The following is a 24,149-nucleotide window of genomic DNA, read 5'->3' as shown; positions in this document are numbered from 1 at the left end:
CAAAGTCGAGACGCTGCTGTTGAGTGGTGGTTGATTTATTTACTGTAGTAATTCATTAATGGTTTAATTTATCTTGTTGAAACAAGTCTCCGGTTGTAATCCCCATGCGTTTGGGTTCGTCGGTATCTCACAGCTTTAGACCAGCAGACATCATTATACTTTTTTTTTTTTTCACAATAGCTGTCACTCCCATCTGTCCACACCACACGTGGCATTACCTCCTTCACCATGTGCTATGTTCCCTGTGCAATGCACTGTGTGCTTTGATAGTTTCTCATCCTTTTTATGCCAAATGGCTTTTACATCCACCTGTCCACTGTCAATGTATCCATTTTGTCTTTGTTTTGTTCCTTTTTGGCCCTCTGTCCTCTTCACCCTATAAAACACTCTCTTCCAGGTCTCCGATGTTGTCAGCCTCACTGGACTTAGAGGTGTTGTTGGTGTGCAGGTAGCCATGGGTGAGGGCAGGCGGGGGGTGGTCGCTGCCTGTGCTGCTCGCTGAACTGGCTGTTGAGGCACACTGGACCAGCATGCCCTGCACCGACTGGCTCCTCCTGGTCCATATCACACTCAGTCGCTTCGCATATCCGTAGCAGGTTGTCGTGGTGATCTCGCCCACGTCAAAGGAGCAGCTGCGCGTCGGCCCTAGTGGCGGGCGTTCTCCCCTCCTCGAGTCCTTCACGCGCTCCAACTCCTCCCCCTGGGCCTCAGAGTCTAGGCTGCATATGGAGCCCACCATTTTGTCCAAGTCTCTCTCCTTCTCCTCAGAGCGGCGTAGCTTGAGCTTGCCTGAGTGTTTCGGGGCCTTGTGAGCTCGGGGATGGGGTAAGGTCTGGGAGGTGTTGGCAGGGGAGTAGTACAGTGTCACTCTCTCACTCTCAAGGGTGAAGGGGGGGAATCCTTTCCCCCTCACGACCACCTCCAGGCCTGGCTTCTCACCCTTTCCCTCCCCACTGAGCTGATCTGAGTCAAGCTTTGGCTTGGGCAGTTTCCCAGGCTTGTTCTTGGCTTCGGGTTTGGTTTTCAACGGCAGCGGCTTAGCCTGTTGGCCAAGAATGTTGTTGGGCAGAGCCACCATCATCACGCTCCCATTTCCGTTGGTCTGAGCGTAAACATCCACTCCTTCCTTGGAGGGAAGGAAGTCGTCATGGTGATGGGCAGGGTAGTGGCCCTCGTCTCGACAGTCTCCACAGACACGGTGCCTTACCATCATCGCCACGGTGAACACCAGCAGTGTTACCACGATGACCCCCCCCACCATGACCGTCAGCGTGCCACCCAGGAAGTGGGCCTGCAGGGATCGGCATTCTGGGAAGTCCTCCTTGGTGCTGAACTGGGTGCAGCCTAGGACCTTGGTGGTGGCCAGGGTGGACACCCCATCGTCAAAGATGGCCAGGACACACAGGCTGTAGTCTGCTCCAGACACCAGGTTCTTCAGCAGGAAAGAGCTGCTTGTAGGCGGCAGTATTCTAGCAGACAGGGAAGGGTGGGGGCGTACAAGAGAAAAGGACATTGAGCCATTTGCTGAGCAGAGAAAGAGGATATCTGAAAGCGGCTAGGAGAGGGAGATGAATCGAATGAAATGCAATAATCTACAGTACAACGCCTAAGCGCTAATGATGATAATGTGCAGCCAGCTAGAGGGAGGGAGGCGTCTGATCTGCTCCTTTGTTGTGTAAATGGCCTTAATCAATAATACTCTGCTGTAGAGGGAGAAGGGTAATGGAGACTATGAAGGATATTCAGGGTAACAGGAGGCCGACTTTACCGGAGTCTATTTCCCAAAACCCCCTCCCTCCTCAGAAACGTGTCATGCCAAGCAATGAGCTAGTCAAGACCAAGGTGATGACACATACTCACACCCCAATTACCACCGCGCCCGTCTCCCTACTTTCAATCTCACCTGGCTGGCAGATAACATTCCTTGAGCCCCGGCTCTACCTCCGTTCCTCCACACTATCCTCAAATTATCTCTAGCTTTGGGTTACAAATCACTTTAATGCGTTTACTTGTGTACATTCAGACATTGTAATGGAAATTGGAAAGATGGGCTTTACTCGAAACATTAACTCCAAATGCGCAAGCTATTATCCCCATGGGTTTATATTCTGTGAATAACTTTTGAATTGTAAGCTCTTATTGAAAACCTCTCACAGGGATATGCTGTTCAAACCAATTAGGGACGCAGTCCCGGGGAAGGTTTGCTGTCATCCCTCCTTTTTATTTAGCAATGCAGACGACATATGCCTTGGCATGTACTCGGCACCGAAACGGTGTCTTTGCATACTTTAACTTTGATCTCAGGTAGGCTTAACAAGCAGTTCACCGGTCCTTTTTGAGACGTCAGGGGAGTTATGAGCCGTGAAACGATTCTAGCGGCAATTCCCATTGTCCTCTTTGAGAACATGTCCGATATCCATCAGGGGAGAAGGAGGAAGAGTTCAATCATCCTGGCTACTTGCTGAAGGGGTATGAGACTGGCCTTAACCGTCGCTTCAGTCTGTCTGCGCAGTACCTCGTTTATAAAGCTCCAATTTATCTGCTCTTATTTTCATTTTCTTTCTCTCCCCTCCATTGTCCGTGGTCATACACAGATTCTCGCGCAAGGAGTGTGTTAGATTGAACAAAACGACCTGTTTCCTGATGACTTATTCCATGAACATGACAGGCTGGCGACGCTGTTCCCAAGAGAAAGCGGCAAACGGGAGGGTGGGTGAACGAGAGCTGGAAATGACGGATTGGGAGGCTTTCTTTCTGTTTTTCATTTTCCTTCTGACAGCATTCCGAGTGTGTGTGTGTGTGTGTGTATGTGCGCGTCAGCGTGTGTGTGCGTGTCAGTGTGTTTGTCGACACGATGTCCCGACAAGTCCTTGAGAATCTTTCAGTATTTTATATAAAACACTGCATCTCTATTTAGCTACCTCTCCCTACTTCCACAAACTGAAGTGAGTGGGTTCAGTGTTCCCTCGACCCAACCCCCCCCCCACCCCATCTCCCTATTTATCTCCATTTCAGTCAGCGGAATGGGATGTGACACTGTCCTCAGATCTGCAGCTTGCGCTCTTATAAGGAGTTCATCCTCCTTTTCCCCCGAGTCTTCAGGCTCTCTCCTTCCACTGCCCCATCTCCCTTCCGTTCCCTCTATAAATACCTTGCCCTCTTTCATACTTCTTTTACAGTCCACTATGACTGCTCTCCTTTGTTTTGTGTGTCAGGTATGGTTTGTCATGTTCATCACCCCTGGTCCCTGTGACTCAAGAACACCGAGAACTCTGGTAAATGTAGAACCACAGGGGCGTTTTTGAACATGACAGTGTTACAATAGAGGAGAACAAAGGGATGTTTTTTTTTTTTTTTGCATCTAGCCTCATTGATGATCTATTAATGCTTGGCCAATTGGGAACTGGCTCTCAGGTTGTGCACAATTTGCTTTGTTACTGAGAGGAGCTTACCTGTACACCAGGGCATCATCTGCAGTGCAGTTGTACTGGATCTGGTACATCCACACCAGGTACGGCCCAGTGGCCCGACCCAGGACCCAGCGCACCTGGGCAGAGGTGGCAGTCACCCCCAGGACCCCCACCAAACGCTCACTGGTACTGGCTTCTCCATCCCCCCTCTCTCCACTCTCCCCCTCTCCCGTGGCGTTCTTTACCGAACCACCACCACCCTTCCCGTTCCTTCCAGACCCTCCTGTTCTCCCACTGGAAATGTCTGAGGAGCCTGGGTCTCCACGAGGGTTGGTGAGGGGGACAGTGTTGTTGCCGCGGTGAGGGAGGGGGATGATCTTGAGGTCTATCAGGGCTGTAGCCTCCCCGGCAGCGTTGATGGCGATGCAGGTGTAAGCCCCGTCGTCACGCGCCCGCGTCACAAGCACGTCCAGGGTGCCATTGTAGTAGGAGTACACACGGCTGGAGTTGGCCACGATGCGGTCGTCAGGGGAGATCCAGTGAATGATGGGCTCAGGGTCACCGATGGCACGGCACCTCAGCGTGGCCCTCTGGCCCTCCAGCACCCACAGCTTGTTGGAGTGGCGTGTGATGAGCGGAGGCTCACAGGTGAACTCCTCCTCTGGGATGGACCAAAAGTAGCGCCCAGCCAGGTGGACGGGGGTGGCACACGTCTCCATGTCGTCGCCGCGGATCAGCCGCCTCAGCCACAGCAGTTCACAGTTACAGTGCAGGGGGTTCCCCCCGAAGCTCAGGCTGATGACAGCGCTGTAGGGCGTGGGGCTGACCACGCCCGTCTGGGAGCGGGAGAACAAGGGGTCGGGGGGCAACGTCTGCAGCCGGTTGGATGTCATATCCAGGCGGGCCAGCTTGTAGAGTTCGCCGAAGGAGCCCTCAGCGATCTGGTCTATGAGGTTGTGGTCCAGGTTGAGGGTGTGCAGGCTGGCCATGTTCTGGATGGCCTCCCAGGGGACCTTCCTCAGGTTGTTGTAGGACAGGTCCAGATCCTCCAGCGTCTGCAGGAAGTCATCGAAAGCCTCGGCGGAGACGTCGGTCAGCTGGTTGTTGTTGATGATGAGGTGCTGTAGGTTGGTCAGGCCGGACAGGTCTCTTGGCCCCACTATGGTCAGCCGGTTGGTGTCCAGGTGGAGTGAGCGCAGGCTCTCCAGGTCAGCAAAGGACAGGGGCCGCAGGGTGTGGATTGTGTTCCTGGACAGAGTCAGTTCCACCAGGCCTGACATGTTGGCAAAGTCCACCCTGCCCACCTCCAGGATGAAGTTATCTGCCAGACGGAGCTCCACGGTGCGCCGGTCAATGTCAGGAGGGACAAACAGCAGGCCCTTGTTGACGCAGAGCGTGCTCAGAGACTCTGAGAGGTTTCGACACACACAGTGGAAGGGACAGATGGAGACCATGCCCCAGGTCTCTCCAGCAGACACGCCTGGGCCAAGTAGCGCATGGAAGACACAGGAACCAGTCACCACGGCCAGCCAGACTACCAGGGAAGGTTTGGTCACCTTTGGCTTGAGTTTAGGAGGGGGTACTGTTCTGTCTGGGTGGACTCCTTTTAGAGAGGAGCTTTGCTTTGAAGGCTTCCAATAGTATTTTGAGTGGTGTGGCGCCAGGTATGGGTGTAGTATTTGTGAATTGGATTTAGGCATTGTTGTGCTGGTTATTCACCTGTGGAAGTAGAAATGGGACATTGTTAGATCCCTCTGGTTCATTGTTGTTTTTATTGATCCAGTGGCGTTTAGATCTAACAGTGCATTAGAGGTATTGGATTGTGCAGATGGTATTCAGAGTTTTAGATATTGACAATCCACAAACATGTCGGTCAACACCACCTTTTTATAATGTGTGTTGGTATGGTTCAGCTGCTATGTTTTGTGTAGGCCTATGTGTGTGTTTTGCAAGTGTAATTTCAGTGAGATATAAGGCCAGATTGAATATGAACCTTCCAAGCCTGGGATGTTTTCCCAGACAAGACACTGTTCAGTGGTTCTGGGGATGTGGCCATGTCTACTGAATCACAATGTTACTGGGGCCAAGTGTCCTTTTTGTTTGTTCTCACCCCTCACTGCCTACTGTGTTGTCACGAGGGATTGTCCCATTAACCTGATGCATTACTGTGTGTGTCGTTGTGTGTGTGTGTGTCTTAAGTGTGAACATTAACACGCATCTAATGAGATAGAATAATAGGGTTGAAAACCTGACCAGAAAAGGCAGGCCCTAAGTGCAGTTGAATAGTGGTTTGTGGTGCGACTGACTCTCCAGGTCATTATGTGCAAATGGACTTTGAATGGAAGCCTAGTCGCTTGAATTGTCTGAGTTACATCACAAGGCTGATGATTGTGATTAATGTGACAGTGTTGTGCTTTTCCACGGCGGCTGCATTTCGCCAGGTTGAGAATTATTCAATTTGTGCTCGTTTGAGCCTTATGCAAGGCAGGCGTCTTCCGCTGTCACGCTCACAGTTAGTGTATGTGTTTGAGGAAGAGTACGAGGGTGAGATGAAGGACCCACAAGGGAAATAATGGATGCAACCTATAAATACCTATACGTGGTAGACTGTCTCTACGCGTGCCGTGCATGGCGTAATGATCTACATAGACGCCTTACCGACAAATGGTGTAAGGTAGGGTTGAGGTGTGTGCAGTAATATTTTATGCTTTGATAAAAAAAAAGCCCTTGACTGGATTACCAGAAATCTGTTTCTGGGGCTTCCCCTTAAACTTGTATGTCTGAGGGGGGAGAGGGATGCATGGTAACAGGGTTAATTCACCATCGAATTAGCCTAATGAGCATGACGTTATGTCCCACACCTTTTTTTGTCTGAGGGTTTGAATGGATTGCGCCCCCCCCCCCCCCCCCTTACTTCATAGTCAGTGACTGAGGCGTGCAGGGGATTGGTTTGTCCCCTACAGTAGGTGGCTTGTAGAGGTGAGTGTGAATAACCTGTTCTCTCAAGCAGAATCCCTAAGGCCCCATTTTACATAGCGTTGTTTTAAAGAAAGACAATCTGCTGGCTATAACTGACAGTCTTTTCAATTAGCTTTAAAGCCTTGTTATACTGTTGTTTTCCTCTCCTGACTCCATGATTGATGACTAAATGGACCCATTACACCTTTTCCCGTGTCGCGTCACTGTCCCTCTGTCCACCTATCTATATTCACTTTGACTTGAGCTCAGCTCCCAAATCAACATGCCTATGAGAAATTTGATGCCTGTCAGTTTCTCTGTTTAAGCAGTAAGGCATGAGAACCCAGGGATTATTGTGTGAATAACTCCTGACTATGGGCTGTTCTAAGGCCCGATGCGGAGCTGTTGCTAGGTCAGTCCATGATATACCTCCTCCGAATGATGTGCAAGGATTAGCAGAGGGACATGGGCACCGATAATGAATTTCCCGCACAATGTGCATTACAGTCTGAACAGATTGCGAGTTAGACGCTATCTCCTTATGATAAACACAGGGGTCTGTTTTACTGTGAAAAGAAATGAATCTTAACTTACAGAAGTTTTGCTGCTTATGCTGTTCAGGATGCCACATCCATTGATTCGTTCGGATAACTGGAGCGTGAATCAAAATAATCCGATTGAGTTTTTCAAGCATGAGCCCGGAGGTTTTCAGAGACAACAAGCTTATGTTTTCCAGATCAACAACAGATTTGAAATGTGTGAAACATTTCATTCTGCTTCACAGCATTTATCCTCCTCGGTCTCTTATCTGTTCACTATTTGCAGTCTTCAGTCGACTCCCAGGACGGTATCCAGTCTCTTCACTCTGTAGTTATTGGTATTCAGACCCCTCTTCCTCTCGCTGTCCTTTTGCAGAAGCAGCGAGGCTCTAGAACATCCCCAAGCCTGTGTTATCTCCGTGTTGAACAGCCTTTCGCCCTCTCAAACGTCCAAACCCCCCCCCCCCCCTCCTCTCTAACCCCCTTTCTCCTCCTAAATGGGCAGTTCAGTTTCCCCACTGTGTGGGAAGGTTAATGATGCCTTCTCACTCCCTGGTTCCTTCCGTCAGGCTGCCTGTTTTGTGTTAGTCCTTCAGACATGCCCAGGGAAAGGAGTGGCGCTGTAGAAGTAGAAAGCTCTCAACCATAGATGTCAACGACCTATAACGATTGCACGGTTCACCTCTGTGGTCGACGCGCTTTTCCACAACTCAATCAATGGCTTGTTTTGACGTTGTTTTCCCCTGCCGTCCTGTGCTGCACTAGTCTGTGATTTGTAGATTTCGCTGCAGCGAGCCTGTGTGTGTGTGTGTGTGATAGAGAGCGAGACTGCAATGTGTGTGCTACTGAGAGAGGACAGCGGGAGGGGAGTGGGAGAGGGAGGGGGAGCCTGAAGCAGTCCTTGCTTTCGATAGAAGGGGGGAGATGGAATTGGAATGGCTAGGAGAAAATGCAGAAAAGGAGCGTAGGAGAAATGAATCAAAATGAAGAGGGTGTAGGAGGAGGTAAAGCCAGCAGTTTCACCTCCCCCTTAACATTTATTAGCCAAACAGTCGGGGCCAAAGTAAGAGACGGCTTCATTACTGCTTGGATGAAAGCAGTCCGCGATCTATTTACACAAGCCCTTAGAAGATGCAGACTGGTCAGCTTGTTAGCATTTGGTGGTTTCCTATCTGCATTGCCTCTAGAACACTGTTCAAGTGAGAAACATTATGGAGATGCTGTACAGTAGCCTAACCAGGCTTTATGCTGAGGTTTCTGAAATGGGATATTGCAGTGATGGTACTCGTTGGTTACTATCAAGAGGCCTGTTTGTTAAACCAACAATTCTACGTTTGTCATTACATAAATGTTTGCGCTATAATTTGTTGTTTACCTTGAATTATGTTATGATGAAACCGGTTATTCTTACATTTGTTATTTTCTTGACATGGCCAAATCACTCTAATTTGGCACACAGGAACTAGAGGTCGTGAATAAATTGGTCCAAAAATAATAGCACTGATTGGCCTTTAGGTGGCACTGTTATAGGCAGTCTCATATAAACCCTCATAGCCGCTGCCCCGTTTGACCTAGAGACTTGAAGCTTTCTAAGTAGGCATCTTTCCTCATGCTGAACAAATTTGCCTCGAGGACCATCAGGATGGAGGAAAATCTATCTTGGAATTTTGAGGAAATCTTTGGAACTTCTCATGAACCATTAGTCAAAATGTATGTAGGGCCATAGTACACCTCCTTGTTTGAGAAAAGCTAATGGATTGGTTAAGAGATGGCTCTTATTATTGACATATCAGGAAATCAGATTTTACATGTCCATTTTAAATCCTTTGTAAATCTACTCCACAATGGCCTATCAAGTTGAAATTTGTTTAGGGTCATCAAGACATTACCATGATGATGAATCATGTTAAGTTTGGCAGTGTTATCTACTTGACGTATCCACTCACTACCAAATGCGGTTGTGAGAGGAAGCCCAGTAGCCGGCAGTGGGAGAAGATGGAACGAAATTGGGTTTTTGTCGATATTCTGAAAATCTACAGTACCAGTCAAAAGTTTGGACGCACCTACAGTGGTTCCTCCTTTAACAGTTGCAAGCTTACACTGTGGGACTTGGGAGGTACCCAGGAGATAGAGCACTCATTATGCATTTGGGTCCCAAGGTTTTTATATGACCAATCCTATCAAGTGGTTCCAATGACAAATTTGATGCGAGCCACCCATCCCTGGTGACTTACTTCAGCAAAGATGGCTGACAAAACATTACGGGGGAAGCAAATGTAAGTAGTTATAACGAGTCAAGCAAAACTTTTACAATTGAGAGGATTATGGTAATGTAGAGACAAATGATTGCATGTTTTTTTGTCATGAAGTTAATTTACTAACATTGCTATTTAGCAAGTTAGCTGACTTGCTAACATTAGCCAGCTAGCTAGCTAGTGTTATGACATGAGTATGAATTTGTCATTTGTGTTTCATGTTTTAGGGACTCCTGAGAGAACTCCTGAGAGAACAATTTGTGTTAGCTTGCCTTGATTATATTTGCCATGCAATACAGCTGAAGTAACATAGCTAGCTAACTATTTATTTACCTATTGTGGAGGATAAAAATAACTGTATGCCTATGGATGTGTAGCTAGCTACAGTATGTAGCCGATCTATGAACCGACCGTCACGTTGTACAGCTCCATATTTTCCGTTCTATGCTAAACGAAACCCAGAGGGTTTTTGGTTTTTCATGGAATAGAAACACCATAATATTAATAATTAAGCAGGTACCAGTCAAAAGTTTGGACCACCTACCCATTCCAGGATTTTTCTTTATTTTTACTTTTTTCTACATTGTATAATCATAGTGAAGCCCTCACAACTAACACGTATGGAATCATGAAACATGGGACCAACAGTTTACATGTTACGTTTTATATTTTTGTTAACTGTACAGCAGCTGGTGAGCTACGGGGGAGCCAGCGATGATTGTGGGCAGACAGGTTCAGCTCCGGCTCTGATTATAAACATCTTAATTCTTGGCTAATATGTTGGCATGCATAGCCTTTTTTAACCAATTCTGTTAGTTATTAAAATAGGAATTTTGATATTACCGTTATCAACACACTTGTCACTCCCGTTTTAACAACTCTAAATTGCTTTGGCACAGTAGGCTTAACCTCTCTAGGGTAGGGGGAAGCATTCGGAATTTTGGATGAAAAGCATGCCCAAATTAAACGGCCTGCTACTCTGGCCCAGAAGATATGATATGCATATAACTGGTAGATTTGGATAGAAAACACTCTAAAGTTTCCGAAACTGTTAGAATAGTGTCTGAGTAGAACAGAACTGATTTGGCAGGTGAAAACCTGAGAAAAATCCATTCAGGAAGTTTTATTTGTTTTGTAGTTTTCTATTCGATGCCATTACAGTATCCATTGACTTAGGACTCAATTTGCAGTTCCTATGCCTTCCACTAGATGTCAACAGTCTTTAGAAATGGTTTCAGGCTTGTATTCTTATGAGTGAGGAAGACTAGTCTGAATGAGTGGACCCTACCATGTCGCAGAGCTTTTTCATGCCCAATCCCGAGAGAATGCATTTCTTGTTGACCTTTTATATTGAAGACGTTATTGTCCGGTTGAAATATTATAGATCATTTAGGTTCAAAACAACCTGAGGATTGAATATAAACATTGTTTGACATGTTTCTATGAACTTTACGGATACAATTTAGATTTTTTTGTCTGCCTGTTTTGACTGCGTTTGAGCCTGTGGATTACTGAAGAAAACGCACAAACAAAACTGAGGTTTTTGGATATAAACTTTTTATCAAACAAAAGGAACATTTATTGAGTAAATGAATGTCTTCTGAGTGCCACCATATGAAGATCATCAAAGGTAAGGGATTAATTTTATCTCTATTTCTGAGTTTTGTAATGCTTCTGCTTGGCTGGTTACTGTTTGTAATAATTTGTCAACTGGGTTATGTTCTGGGCTAGGTAAGTTCTGGGATAGGAATGCTTTCGCCGAAAAGCATTTTATAAATCTGACACCGTGGTTGGATTAACAAGAAGTTAATCTTTAAACCTATGTAAAATAAGTTTTGTTTTCTGAATTTTTATAATGACCATTTCTGTATTTGATTTTGGCACTCTGCAATCTCACTGGGTGTTGGCCAGGTCTAGAGAGGTTAATGTTGCATAAAACTTTGAAAGATCTGTTTCATAGGACACAAAGTTAACATACAGTACCAGTCAAAAGTTTGGACACACCTACTCATCCAAGGGTTTTTATTTTATTTTTACAATTTTCTACATTATAGAATAATAGGGAAGACATCAAAACTATGAAATAACACAAATGGAATCATGTAATTACCGTAAGTGTTAAACAAATAATAAATATTCAGTGGATGTAGAGGGTGCAACAGGTCAGCACCTCAGGAGTAAATGTCAGTTGGCTTTTCATAGCCAATCATTCAGATTTAGAGACAGCAGGTGCGGTAGAGAGATTCTAAAACAGCAAGTCCGCGATAAGGTAGCACATCCAGTGAACAGGTCAGGGTTCCATAGCTGCAGGCAGAACAGTTTAAACTGGAGCAGCTGCAGCATGACCAGGTGGACTGGGGACAGCAAGGAGTCATCAGGCCAGGTAGTCCTGAGGCATGGTTCTAGGGCTCAGATCCTCAGAGAGAGACAGACTGAGGTTGGAACCGAAAATCTCCAATTTGGACTCATCATACCAAAGGACAGATTTCCACCGGTCTAATGTCCATTGCTCGTGTTTCTTGGCCCAAGCAAGTCTCTTCTTCTTATTGGCTTCATTTAGTAGTGGTTTCTTTGCAGCAATTCGATCATGAAGGCCTGATCCAAGCAGTCTCCCTCTGAACAGTTGATGTTGATATGCGTCTCTTACTTGAACTCTGAAGCATTTATTCGGGCTGCAATTTCTGAGGCTGGAAACTAATGAACTTATCCTCTGCAGCAGAGGTAACTCTGGGTCTTCCTTTCCTGTGGCGGTCCTCATGAGCGCCAGATTCGTCATAGAGCTTGATGGTTTTTGCGACTGCACTTGAAGAAACTTTCAAAGTTCTTGACATTTTCCGAATTTACTGACCTTTGTCTTAAAGTAATGGTGGACTGTCAATTCTCTTTGCTTATTTGAGCTGTTCTTGACATAATATGCAGTTGTTCTTTTACCAAATAGGGATGTCTTCTGTATACCACCCTTACCTTGGCACAACACAACTGATTGGCTCAAACGCATTAAGGAAAGAAATTACACAAATTAACTTTCAACCAGGCACACCTTTTAATTGAGATCATTCCAGGTGACTACCCCATGAAGCTGGTTAAGAGAATGCCAAGAGTGTGCAAAGGGTGGCTACTTTTAAGAATCTCATATTTATTTAACATTTCTTTATAGTTTTGATGTCTTCACTATTATTCTACAATGTAGAAAATAGTAAGAATAAAGAAAAACCCTTGAATGAGTAGGTGTAAAGTGACTAAAGAATTGTTACTGCATTCAAATGTGGCAGCACTGTACCTTTTGTCACTGTCATCCTGTGAACCCCGTTCATTGCTGCTCACCGCTATTTATTATTATTAATTGTATTATTTTATTTGCTTACATTGGTGTCTTCAATATGCCACTAGGCTGTAAATAGGAGCTAAGTGCAATGGTCAGGTCAATCTGAGGAAGATGTCACCTTGACGACGAAGCATCAGTCAGCTGTACTCATCTTGAACAGTGGATGAGCTAAAATACATCTGCCTTTTTTTTTGATTGCTCAAACTTCTTTCTGCCTTAAATGAGTACTTTCTGAAGCTTTTCTTGGTAAGCCATTCTCCTCTTATGAAATATTCAACATTTTGATTAATTTTATATTAAAAGTCATTATCAATTATTTAACAAGTTGATCGCAATGTTCCCCAATGCGCCTTGAATGTTAAATTGTGGTCGAGGGATATCTGATTGTTCAGCAGTTTTTTGAGCGAATAAAGATTGTAATACTTGCTTGTTTTCCATGCAGTGGTCTGGGGCTGTACGGTATGGCATTCGAAAGAATCGATTGCGGATGATAAAGACGAACACAGAGGACTACAGTAGGATTCTCAACCCAAACAGAAGGGATTAGGGTTAATACAGGTTAACACCAGCGCTATAGCTGAGTCTGACAGCATGGCTTTTTACCCTGAGTTTGAGGGAATGAGACAAAGGAGAGGAGGGGAGGCTTAGCCCCATCTTCCTTCTCCTCCCAATGGTTCCTCTCATCCTTGTTTTTATTCTACTCTGGGCTAGTTGTGGGTTTTTAGATGAGGGGAGTGACTCAACCTCAGCCAGACATACACTGGGGTATACAGTGGGGCAAAAAAGTATTTAGTCAGCCACCAATTGTGCAAGTTCTCCTACTTAAAAAGATGAGGCCTGTAATTTTCATCATAGGTACACTTCAACTATGACAGACAAAATGAGAAAAGAAAATCCAGAAGATCACATTGTAGGATTTTTAATGAATTTATTTGCAAATGATGGTGGAAAATAAGTATTTGGTCAATAACAAAAGTTTCTCAATACTTTGTTAAATACCCTTTGTTGGCAATGACAGAGGTCAAACGTTTTCTGTAAGTCTTCACAAGGTTTTCACACACTGTTGCTGGTATTTTGGCCCATTCCTCCATGCAGATCTCCTGTAGAGCAGTGATGTTTTGGGGCTGTTGCTGGGCAACACGGACTTTCAACTCCCTCCAAAGATGTTCTATGGGGTTGAGATCTGGAGACTGGCTAGGCCACTCCAGGACCTTGAAATACGAAGCCACTCCTTCGTTGCCCGGGCGGTGTGTTTGGGATCATTGTCATGCTGAAAGACCCAGCCACGTTTCATCTTCAATGCCCTTGCTGATGGAAGGAGGTTTTCACTCAAAATCTCACGATACATGGCCCTAATTCATTCTTTCCTTTACACGGATCAGTCGTCCTGGTCCCTTTGCAGAAAAACAGCCCCAAAGCATGATGTTTCCATCCTCATGCTTCACAGTAGGTATGGTGTTCTTTGGATGCAACTCAGCATTCTTTGTCCTCCAAACATGACGAGTTGAGTTTTTACCAATATGACCTAATGACATTCTCCAAATCTTCTTCTGGATCACCCAAATGCTCTCTAGCAAACTTCAGGCGGGCCTGGACATGTGTCCCCCTGCTTAACCTCTTAAGTCGACCCTCTACTTTTTTGAACATTCTGTTAAAAATCGCGCAACATTTCAGCGCCCTGCTACTCATGCCAGGAATATAGTATATGCATTTGCTTAGTCTGTGTGGATAGAAAACACTCAGACGTTTATAAAACTGGTTAAATCACTGCTGTGGCTTTACCAGAACGGCATTTACATCGAAAAGCACAGGAAAAACTGATCACTGAAAATGGGAAAATATATCCATGCGCTACTTGAACCCATTGATAAAGGTGAACCACAATTAATTGACTGAGGTTGCAGTACCTACAGCTTCCACACGGTGTCTAGAGTCTTGTCATTTCCCTTCGAGTTTTTTCTTGGTCAAACACATGCAGGGCACCGTATCTCCTCAGGTCTAGGACCGGATATTTTCGTTGAGTTTCTAGCCGGACATTTTTCCAGACGGACAGCTAATGATCTTTACATCGCCTCCTGATGAATTGTATCGCTTATTAGCGTTTACTAATACCTAAAGTTGCATTACAAACGTATTTCGAAGTGTTTTGTGAAAGTTTATCGTCGACTTTTTGAAATTTAAAAAATGACGTTACGTTTTGAAACTGTTTTTTTCGTTTATCACACAGTCTACATATAACGATATCTAGGCTTTATATGGACCGATTTAATCTAAATAAAGACCCAAATAGTGTTTATGGGACATCTAGGAGTGCCAACAAAGAAGATGGTGAAAGATAATGAATGTTTTCTATTTTATTGTGCGGTTTGTGTAACGCCGAAATGCTAATTATTTTGTTTACGTCCCCTGCGGGTCTTTTGGGGTGTTACATGCTATCAGATAATAGCTTCTCATGCTTTCGCCGAAAAGCATTTTAAAAATCTGACTTGTTGCCTGGATTCACAACGAGTGTAGCTTTAATTCGATACCCTGCATGTGTATTTTAATGAACTTTTGAGTTTTAACTGGTTAAGCCAGTACGTCTGGCACTGCAGGATTTGAGTCCCTGGCGACGTAGTGTGTTATTGATGGTAGGCTTTGTTACTTTGGTCCCAGCTCTCTGCAGGTCATTCACTAGGTCCCCCCGTGTGGTTCTGGGATTTTTGCTCACCATTCTTGTGATCATTTTGACCCCACGTGGTGAGATCTTGCGTGGAGCCCCAGATCGGGGAGATTATTAGTGGTCTTGAATGTCTTCCATTTCCTAATAATTGCTCCCACAGTTGATTTCTTCAAACCAAGCTGCTTACCTATTGCAGATTCAGTCTTCCCAGCCTGGTGCAGGTCTACAATTTTGTTTCTGGTGTCCTTTGACAGCTCTTTGGTCTTGGCCATAGTGGAGTTTGGAGTGTGACTGTTTGAGGTTGTGGACAGGTGTCTTTTATACTGATAACAAGATAAAACAGGTGCCATTAATACAGGTAACGAGTGGAGGACAGAGGAGCCTCTTAAAGTTGTTACAGGTCTGTGAGAGCCAGAAATCTTGCTTGTTTGTAGGTGATCAAATACTTATTTTTCCACCATAATTTGCAAATAAATTCATTAAAAATCCTACAATGTGATTTTCTTTTTTTCTCATTTTGTCTGTCATAGTTGAAGTGTACCTACAGGCCTCATCTTTTTAAGTGGGAGAACTTGCATAATTGGTGGCTGACTAAATACTTTTTCCCCCCAATGTATATAGAGGACTTGGTACAGTGTAACACCCACCCTACAGTGAAACTGTTGTATGCATCAAACCAATGAGAGCTTGGTCATGCTGGCCTCCTGACACAAACGTAATGGTTATTTAGTCTACTGATTTTCTTAGTCGTTTCTTATTTACTCTGGTGTATATGAAGATGTGACATGGGTTTTTCACCACAGACCTAACTCTCATTTGGACTATTTTGTATAATTTAGATGAAAAAATGTGTGAATCTAATCTAGCTGCAGGAAATTTGTGGAATGATTTACCTGGTGAAGCTGCAGGGGGAAAATGGATTTTGCTTCAATCTATAGTTATTCAGCCTGGACAATGGAGGATGCACGTCCCATGGCAGAGGATGTATTCTAGACCATGGACAGCAGTGCTTGGCACTCTGAACCTTACAGAACAGTACTGTCAGAGAGTGTAGAAATAACCCCACTGAGGCCATTTTCACAACACTGTCAGAACTTTTGCCAGTTGACAAATTGGTGAATATTTTTGAGGCAAACTGACCTGATTTTTTTATTTTTATTGTCTGTGTGTGCCTTTCTCTCAATCATGAATGGCTAATTTGGAAGCGGTTTCATTGATGCGTAATTGATCACTGAGTCCAAAGAAGAGGCCTTGAAGCGTTTCCCAGATGCATTGTCCTCAAAGGGCTGTTTTTTTTCTCTTCATGCCCACTTGAAGCAGTCATTCTGAAAACGTAATATATATTAAACTAGGTTTGTTCTTGATGGTTTCCCAAGTTATTAACAGCAAGACTCACAAAACGGTTAGTAGAGAGCAGGTAGTGTCAGGGCACAAGCTACATCTCATATTCTTACATAACTAGAGAACAAGAACGATCCAATTTGTATGTTTTATTTACATCAACATTGAATGCCAAATGTAATGAATTGCAGCATACTGTAATCATAACCATCATCCTGATTCAACCATGATGGACTAGTTTTGCCCTTCTCAAAGTTTACAAACTTTATTTGGTTTTTGAACCAACATTTTCAATGCAGACCTGCTCATACAGTGCATTCGGGAAAGTGTTCAGACCCCTTGACTTTATCCATGATTTGTTATGTAACAGACTTAATCTAAAATGGATTAGGTAAAAATTTAATCAATCTACACACAATACCCCATAATGACAAAGTGAATACAACAGGTTTTTAGAAATGTTTGCTAATGTATTAAAAATAAACATACCTTATTTATATAAGTATTCAGACCCTTTGAACAGATCTGGGGAAGGGTACAAAATAAATTCTGCAGCATTGAATGTCCCCAAGAATACTGTGGCCTCCATTTTTAAAAGGAAGAAGTTTGGAACCACCTAGACTCTTCCTACAGCTGGCTACTTGGCCAAACTGAGCAATCAGGGGAGAAATGCCTTGGTCAGAGAGGTGACCAAGAACCTGATGGATACTCTGACAGAGCTCCGGAGTTCCTGTGTGGAGATGGGATAACCTTCCAGAAGTACAACCATCTCTGCAGCACTCCACCAATCAGGCCTTTATGGTAGCGTGGCCAGACGGAAACCACTCCTCAGGCACCATAAGAACTCTGACCATGAGAAAAAAGATTCCTGGTCTGATGAAACCAAGATTGAACTCTTTGGCCAGAATGCCATCTGTCACGGCTGGAGTAAACCTGGCACTATCTCTACGGTGAAGCATGGTGGTGGCAGCATCATGCTGTGGGGATGTTTTTCAGTGGCAGGGGCTGGGAGACTAGTCTGGATCGAGGCAAAGATGAACAGAGCAAAGTACAAAGATCCTTGATGAAAACCTGCTCTAGAGCGTTCAGGACCTTAGACTGGGGGCGAAGGTTCACCTTCCAACAGGACATCGACCCTAAGCACACTGCCAAGACAACACAGGAGTGGCTTCGGGACAAGTCTCGGAGTGGCTCAGCCAGAGCCCGGACTTGAACCCGATCAAACATCTCTGGGAAGACTTAAAAATAGCTATGCAGCGACGCTCCCCATCCAACTTGACAGAGCTTGAGAGGATATGCAGAGAAAAATTGGGAGAAACTCCCCAAATACAAGTGTGCCAAGCTTGTTGCGTCATACCCAAGAAGACTTGCTGTCAAAGGTGCTTCAACAAAGTACCGAGTAAAGAATCTGAATACTTATGTAAATGTCATATTTCATTTTTAAATTTTTCTTTTATACATTTGCCAACATTTCTAAAATCCTGTTTTTGCTTTGTCATTATGGGGCATTGTGTGTAGATTGAAGAAAAACTATTTAATCCATTTTACAGTAAGGCTGTAACATAACAATGTGGAGAAAGTCAAGGGGTCTGAATACTTTCCGAATGTACTGTATACGCAGAAACAAAATAAACTCAACGTGCAACAATTTCAAATATTTTACTCAGTTACAGTTCATATAAGAAAGTCTTTCAGTTGAAATAAATTAATTAGCCCCTGATTTCACATGACTGGGAATACAGAAATACATCTGTTGGTCACATACCTTTTTAAAAGAAAAAGGGAGGGATGTGGATCGGAATACCAGTCAGTATCTGGTGTGACCACCATTTTGCCTCGTGCAGCGCAACACATCTTCTTCGCATAGAGTTGATCAGGCTGAGGTGATGGCGGCAGGTGAATGGCACGACAATGGGCCTCCAGGATCTCGTCACGGTATCTCTGTGCATTCAAATTGCCATCGTGTCCGTTTTCCCGATGTGTATCAAGAATGGTCCACCACCCAAAGGACATCCAGCCAACTTGACAAAACTGTGGGAAACATTGGAGTCAACGTGGGCCAGCATCCCTGTGGAGTCCATGCCCTGACGAATTGAGGCTGTTCTGAGGGCAAAAGGGGATACAACTCGATATTAGGAAGGTGTTCATAATGTTTTGTACACTCGGTGTAATTTAGGATCGTTTTACAGCTTTTGTCATTCTTATTTGATTATTATACATGTGATAAAGCCACAGAGGGCCAGAGATAATTAAAGACACTTGAGAACTTTTGTGTACTTCAAAATTAAGTTACTTAAAATCCTTAAGTTACCAAAATGCAGGTAGTTTACTGGTAAACTTAGAAAGTTCCCAGTAATGTCCCTTTGCAACACTAATTATGACCAAAGAGGCTTTTAATTTATTTTTTTTACCCATAACAGTAGGAGTAAAATATCTAAATGCTCAGCTCTTACTGTACAACCAATCTTCTACTTTGAGATGCTTTGTGGCTACAGGCCCTGTAATTAGGTCTGCAGTACAGTACGAGCGCTAGCTCTGTGTATGCTTACTAGACTATATGCTGTTTTGAAGTGTGTAGTAGAGATTTGATTTGATTTGAGATGGTCTAAGATCTTGAGACTTGAGCAGTAGCCTATACTATCCTCATTTATATTCTCTAATTTCTTCACTCTCTCTGCGTCTCGCTCTCTCTGGCTGTGGCTTCTCGCTCTGTGTACCCCAGGGCACCTGAGACAGATGTGCAGCAGGGCACAGGGTAACATGCAGTGCATATGTTGAGGATTAGCTGGGATTCTGGGATTGTTTTGCTCACTGATCACATTGTGTATTCTGCGCTGTGTGTTTTGGCCTGATAGTGCACACAGAGGATGGGACTCAGTGTGACGGTATTGAGTGTTGCAAGTCATTTGATTTGGGACTGACCGCAGAATGACCTCACACCCCTCCAAGACCATTTGCACTTCAGCAGTGTTTTTGCATTTTCAGGCACTGCTCTCTCTCTCTCTCTCTCTGGTCCCTGGTGTTCTGTATCATGCAGAGTGTCTTGTCAACCGTTTTGTCATTTTAGCATCTCTCTCCCTCCCTCTTCCCCCTTTTTCTCTCGCTCTCCTTTTTTTTCTCTGCACAGACCAACATCCCCTTCCTCCAGAACGTTCTTAGTAACGATCAGTTCCTGTATGGCACCGTTGACACCCAGTTCATAGATGAGAACCAGGAGCTCTTCAACCTTAAGCCGGTCCAGAACCGAGCCCAGAAGCTGCTGCACTACCTGGGTAAAATTGTCTTCAACTCACTGCAGTTACATGTAGTTTCTTGCATTATGACTCTGCTTGAACTCCATTTCAAACCATTGTTTATTTCAGAATTCTATGTTTCTTTGTGTGTGTAGATTTATATTTGACAGTTTAGACATGTCAACACTTACTCAGTCCTCTGAAGTGCAGCTAATGATAGTCTTGATTCATTTAACAATTAAAACTCCCCTCCCCTAGATCAAGAGGTGAGTTAGTTAGATGAATTCATGCCTGGCTGGCACTAAAGACTATTGACGGCACAGCTGTTTCTTCAAGCATCGCCTACCCATGAAGTGTGTTGTATTGTACATCATGTTGACTATTGAACTCTGACATCATCTGTTCACACAAATGACACCTTTACTATGAGTCATTATTTTCCTTGAAGATATGCTGTCTGGGGTGTAGTATGTTTGTCTCCCATATAATGATTTTGGTTGTTTTGAAATGCCTACAACGACGACCAACTCAGGGTTTTATGACCCCCCCCTCCCCCTGCTGTCCGATTTCAGGTCATGTGATGGTAAATGGCCCCACCACTCCCATCCCAGTGAAGGCCAAGCCCTCCTCTATCGATCCTGTGATCCCACCCATTCCTCTGGGTAAGACTCCCACCCTACACAACCTCCTCCTACCAGCTTCCTGTAAAACATCTGTTTTTTTTTTCTTGTAGCAGTCCATTTTTGTCTTGATTTAGTCAGTACAACATAGTGAAAGCTGTATGTATTGATGTGGATTAGGTGAGCCTCCAGTTGGGTTCCGTGAAGTCCTCTTAAGGGAGGGTCCAGAGGGCTTTGCCAAGGCGGTGCGTGCCCACAAGGGACTGCTGCTCATGGACACCACCTTCAGAGATGCCCACCAGTCTCTCCTAGCCACACGTGTCCGCACCCACGACCTCAAAAAGGTCGCCCCCTTCGTGGCCCATAACTTCAGCAATCTCTTTAGCGTGGAGAACTGGGGAGGTGAGCAACACTTGTAGCCTCTACTCCTTTCTTCTCTCTCTTTCTTTCTACTATCACACTTTTCTCCATCTCAATCTGCGCTTTCTGCTTTGCTCTGGCCCGAATCTGCCACCTGCCTCTCTCAGTGGCATCATTTATAGATGTTATGTTTTCGAAAGTCACAGTTTTCAATTTAAAGGTCAAATAGAATCAACTGCTAGGGTGAAGGGAAAATATGACACTGCCCCAGGGCCAGGTTCACATCGTTGAGCAGAGCAAGTGAGTCGACTACTGCGTCTGGGTTACTCAGGAGTGGGCTCTCCTCAAGTCTGTTTTGAAGTTGATACGGGCAGACTGGCGGTACGTTTCTAAGTAAAGACTGACGAAAAGTCTCCGTCTCTCTTCATCTGTAGCAAAGTGACTTATGAAATCCATGTTTTATTTGGATAGCACTTTTTACAAACTAAGGCCACAGAAAATCATCTTGGCCCCCTTTGAAGCAAATCTATTGTGACAGTGTCCAAAAAAAATGTTTTTGATGTTGAGGGAGCTGGACATCAGACTAGGGAGGAAGTCCATCACTCTGGAGGACTAGGAAAGTTTGTCTATTCAGGGGAATCTGTCCATTTTACTGTCTGTTTATGGACTTTCTTGTCAATGGAGTCTGTTGCTATGGCAGATATTGATCTTTCCTCTTCTGAGTAGGTGCCACTTTTGATGTGTCAATGCGTTTCCTGTGCGAGTGTCCATGGAAACGACTGCAGGAGCTGAGAGCTCTGCTGCCCAATGTGCCTTTCCAGATGCTGCTGAGAGGAGCCAACGCTGTGGGCTACACCAACTACCCCGACAACGCAGTGTTCAAGTCAGTACCTCTGCCCTGGATCAAACACCCCTACTCCAACTAGAACACACATCGTCTCAACCCCAGCCTTCACAGTTTGACGGTCATCGTCTGCATAGTATTTCTTGAAAGTATCACCCTTAAACCCAAGGGTTCTTCATTTGAAGCATGTACTTATCCACCTTTCAATGGTTCTGACCAGGTTCTGTGAGGTGGCCAAGGAGAACGGCATGGACATCTTCCGTGTTTTCGACTCTTTGAACTACCTGCCCAACCTGATGCTGGGTATGGAGGCTGCTGGGGCTGCCGGGGGGGTGGTGGAGGCCTCCATCTCCTACACAGGAGATGTGTCTGACCCCATGAGGCAGAAGTACTCTCTGGACTACTACCTGAAGTTGGCTGATGAGCTGGTCAGAGCTGGAACACACATACTGAATGTCAAGGTAGACTGGCACTGAACCTGCTCTGTCATCAAACCCAGTAATGCGGTTTAACCCAATCAATTACACATTTTATTTATATTCCGCTATTTACAAATACTTGGCATCAGCAACTCGGGCATAAATAGTTTGTGTGTCATGCTGTTGACTCCTTGCTCTTTCTTTAGGACATGGCAGGGCTGCTGAAGCCTGAGTCTAGCCGGATGCTGATTGGTGCTCTGAGGGACCGTTTCCCTGACATGCCCATTCACGTCCACACCCATGACACGGCAGGCGCCGGCGTGGCCGCCATGCTGGCATGTGCCGAGGCCGGGGCCGACATCATAGACGTCGCTGTGGACTCCATGGCTGGGATGACATCGCAGCCCAGCATGGGAGCCATTGTCGCCTGCACCAAGGGAACCAAATTCAACACAGGTGAGCTGCCAGCCAATTGGAAATATAGTGAGCTGCCAGAGTGAGCTGCCAGCCATTTAGAAAGAGTGAGCTGCCAGCCATTTAGAAAGAGTGAGCTGCCAGCCATTTAGAAAGAGTGAGCTGCCAGCCATTTAGAAAGAGTGAGCTGCCAGCCATTTAGAAAGAGTGAGCTGCCAGCCATTTAGAAAGAGTGAGCTGCCAGCCATTTAGAAAGAGTGAGCTGCCAGCCATTTAGAAAGAGTGAGCTGCCAGCCATTTAGAAAGAGTGAGCTGCCAGCCATTTAGAAAGAGTGAGCTGCCAGCCATTTAGGAAAGCCAGTGAGCTGCCAGCCATTTGGAAAGAGTGAGTGAGCTGCCAGCCATTTGGAAAGAGTGAGCTGCCAGCCATTTGGAAAGAGTGAGCTGCCAGCCATTTGGAAAGAGTGAGCTGCCAGCCATTTGGAAAGAGGGTGAGCTGCCAGCCATTTGGAAAGAGGGTGAGCTGCCAGCCATTTGGAAAGAGGGTGAGCTGCCAGCCATTTGGAAAGAGGGTGAGCTGCCAGCCATTTGGAAAGAGAGTGAGCTGCCAGCCATTTGGAAAGAGAGTGAGCTGCCAGCCATTTGGAAATAGTGACAACTGAATTGTGCTGATGCTTAGTGTGTCGTCGCTCTGCTTATCCACTTCACCTCAGCAGTTGAGTAAAAAACAAAGACAACCTTATGACTTAGAGAATATGAACACGTGGGAGATGATGCAGTGCATGTGCAGACTAATGTAAAGCAGAGGAAAATTAAGTATGTTTGTTGTGGAGAGGGAGAGAGCAACGGGGAGCGGGAACTAGAGGAAAAGGCAGAAGGAAGATAGGCTGCACATAGCTCACACACGACCCCGCGACCTTCAGTTAATTGAGACATTACTGCAGCAGATGAGTCTTAACCTGCTGTAATGACCTGGCCTGCAAGGCTCCGTAAAGCTCTCTCTGCGTGGGAACAGGAATGTGGTCAGAACCAAGTTCTCATGGCTGCAGCCATCTTTGTTGCTAGGGGAACGGCCGTGAGGTGAGAACATTGCCCCTGTGTGGCATTGTTATTTAGGAGGGAACCATTCAGCAGCAGGCTAGTGCTATCACCCTGCATACACTTATGAGTCTGATGGTTACAGTGTGTTTTGATTCATGAAAGATGGAAGGGCTGTTCTTTTTCATTCCTAATGGTTAGATGAACAAAGACTAGAAGATGATATTTGATTAGCTGCTTGTAAAACCCTTAATTAGAGCCTTATCGTAGGCCACCTGAAACAAAGTGGAGGCAAATGAAATAATGGAGTTTGTTTAGAATTGAACAACACTTGAGAATATAAAACTCCATCCATAATGAATTAGTCATGAGGAGAATGGAGGTAGCAGCTGCTCTGAAATGACTTGACCATGTACTGGTGTACCGTTGGGAATTCTACGCTACCTGAGCACAAGTGAGCACTTAACAGTTAGTTCGTTGTTTGTCGTTCTAATCCAGTTATATAGTTTTTATTAAAGGAAAAATGTCCTCTTTAGAAAATGAAATGTGGCAGGACTCTGCGAGATTATTCTAAAGCCCAATCCACGCTGTGAAATTGAGTAGTTTTCAAAATGATTATAACCCAGAAATGGTTTTGTTGGATGCGAGTTGATGAAAGCGTAGACGGCCTAGAGGTGCAATTTAGCATCTTTCTTTAACTTGTTCCAATTTTCCATTTCAAAACATGTGCC

At 45.0% G+C, this 24,149-nt stretch overlaps 2 protein-coding genes across 3 annotated transcripts in view; one reads left to right on the top strand and one right to left on the bottom strand.

Moving 5' to 3' along the window:
* The window catches only part of LOC115135653 (pyruvate carboxylase, mitochondrial-like), a 92,787-nt gene that overhangs the window by 53,241 nt on the left and 15,397 nt on the right, over window positions 1–24,149 (top strand). For both annotated transcript variants that reach the window (XM_029670555.2, XM_029670554.2), the window contains exons 11-16: window positions 19,618–19,762; window positions 20,296–20,385; window positions 20,524–20,745; window positions 21,430–21,586; window positions 21,768–22,008; window positions 22,173–22,422. In XM_029670555.2, coding sequence (XP_029526415.2) covers window positions 19,618–19,762; window positions 20,296–20,385; window positions 20,524–20,745; window positions 21,430–21,586; window positions 21,768–22,008; window positions 22,173–22,422 — 1,105 coding nt within the window. The remainder of the gene's footprint in view (window positions 1–19,617; window positions 19,763–20,295; window positions 20,386–20,523; window positions 20,746–21,429; window positions 21,587–21,767; window positions 22,009–22,172; window positions 22,423–24,149) is intronic.
* On the bottom strand, window positions 20–7,339 carry LOC115135654 (leucine-rich repeat and fibronectin type-III domain-containing protein 4-like). The gene is made up of 3 exons (XM_029670556.2): window positions 6,963–7,339; window positions 3,453–5,129; window positions 20–1,469 (listed from the first exon to the last, which is right to left on the bottom strand). The coding sequence occupies exons 2-3, from the start codon at window positions 5,108–5,110 to the stop codon at window positions 377–379; spliced, it is 2,751 nt and encodes a 916-aa protein (XP_029526416.1). The 5' UTR covers window positions 5,111–5,129; window positions 6,963–7,339; the 3' UTR covers window positions 20–376.

This window comes from Oncorhynchus nerka, linkage group LG10 (assembly GCF_034236695.1).
Source record: "Oncorhynchus nerka isolate Pitt River linkage group LG10, Oner_Uvic_2.0, whole genome shotgun sequence".
Classification (NCBI taxonomy): Eukaryota; Metazoa; Chordata; class Actinopteri; order Salmoniformes; family Salmonidae; genus Oncorhynchus; species Oncorhynchus nerka.
Note: the sequence above shows the minus strand (reverse complement) of the source record. Positions and strands in the feature narration are given on the sequence as shown.

Bases quoted from the DNA above. Each gene is read 5' to 3' on its own strand.
- LOC115135654 (XM_029670556.2), bottom strand. From the start codon at position 5,110: ATGCCTAAATCCAATTCACAAATACTACACCCATACCTGGCGCCACAC. The intron at 1,470-3,452 runs GTAAGCTCCTCT...CCTGTCTGCTAG, and splicing joins GATGATGCCCTGGTGTACAG to AATACTGCCGCCTACAAGCA.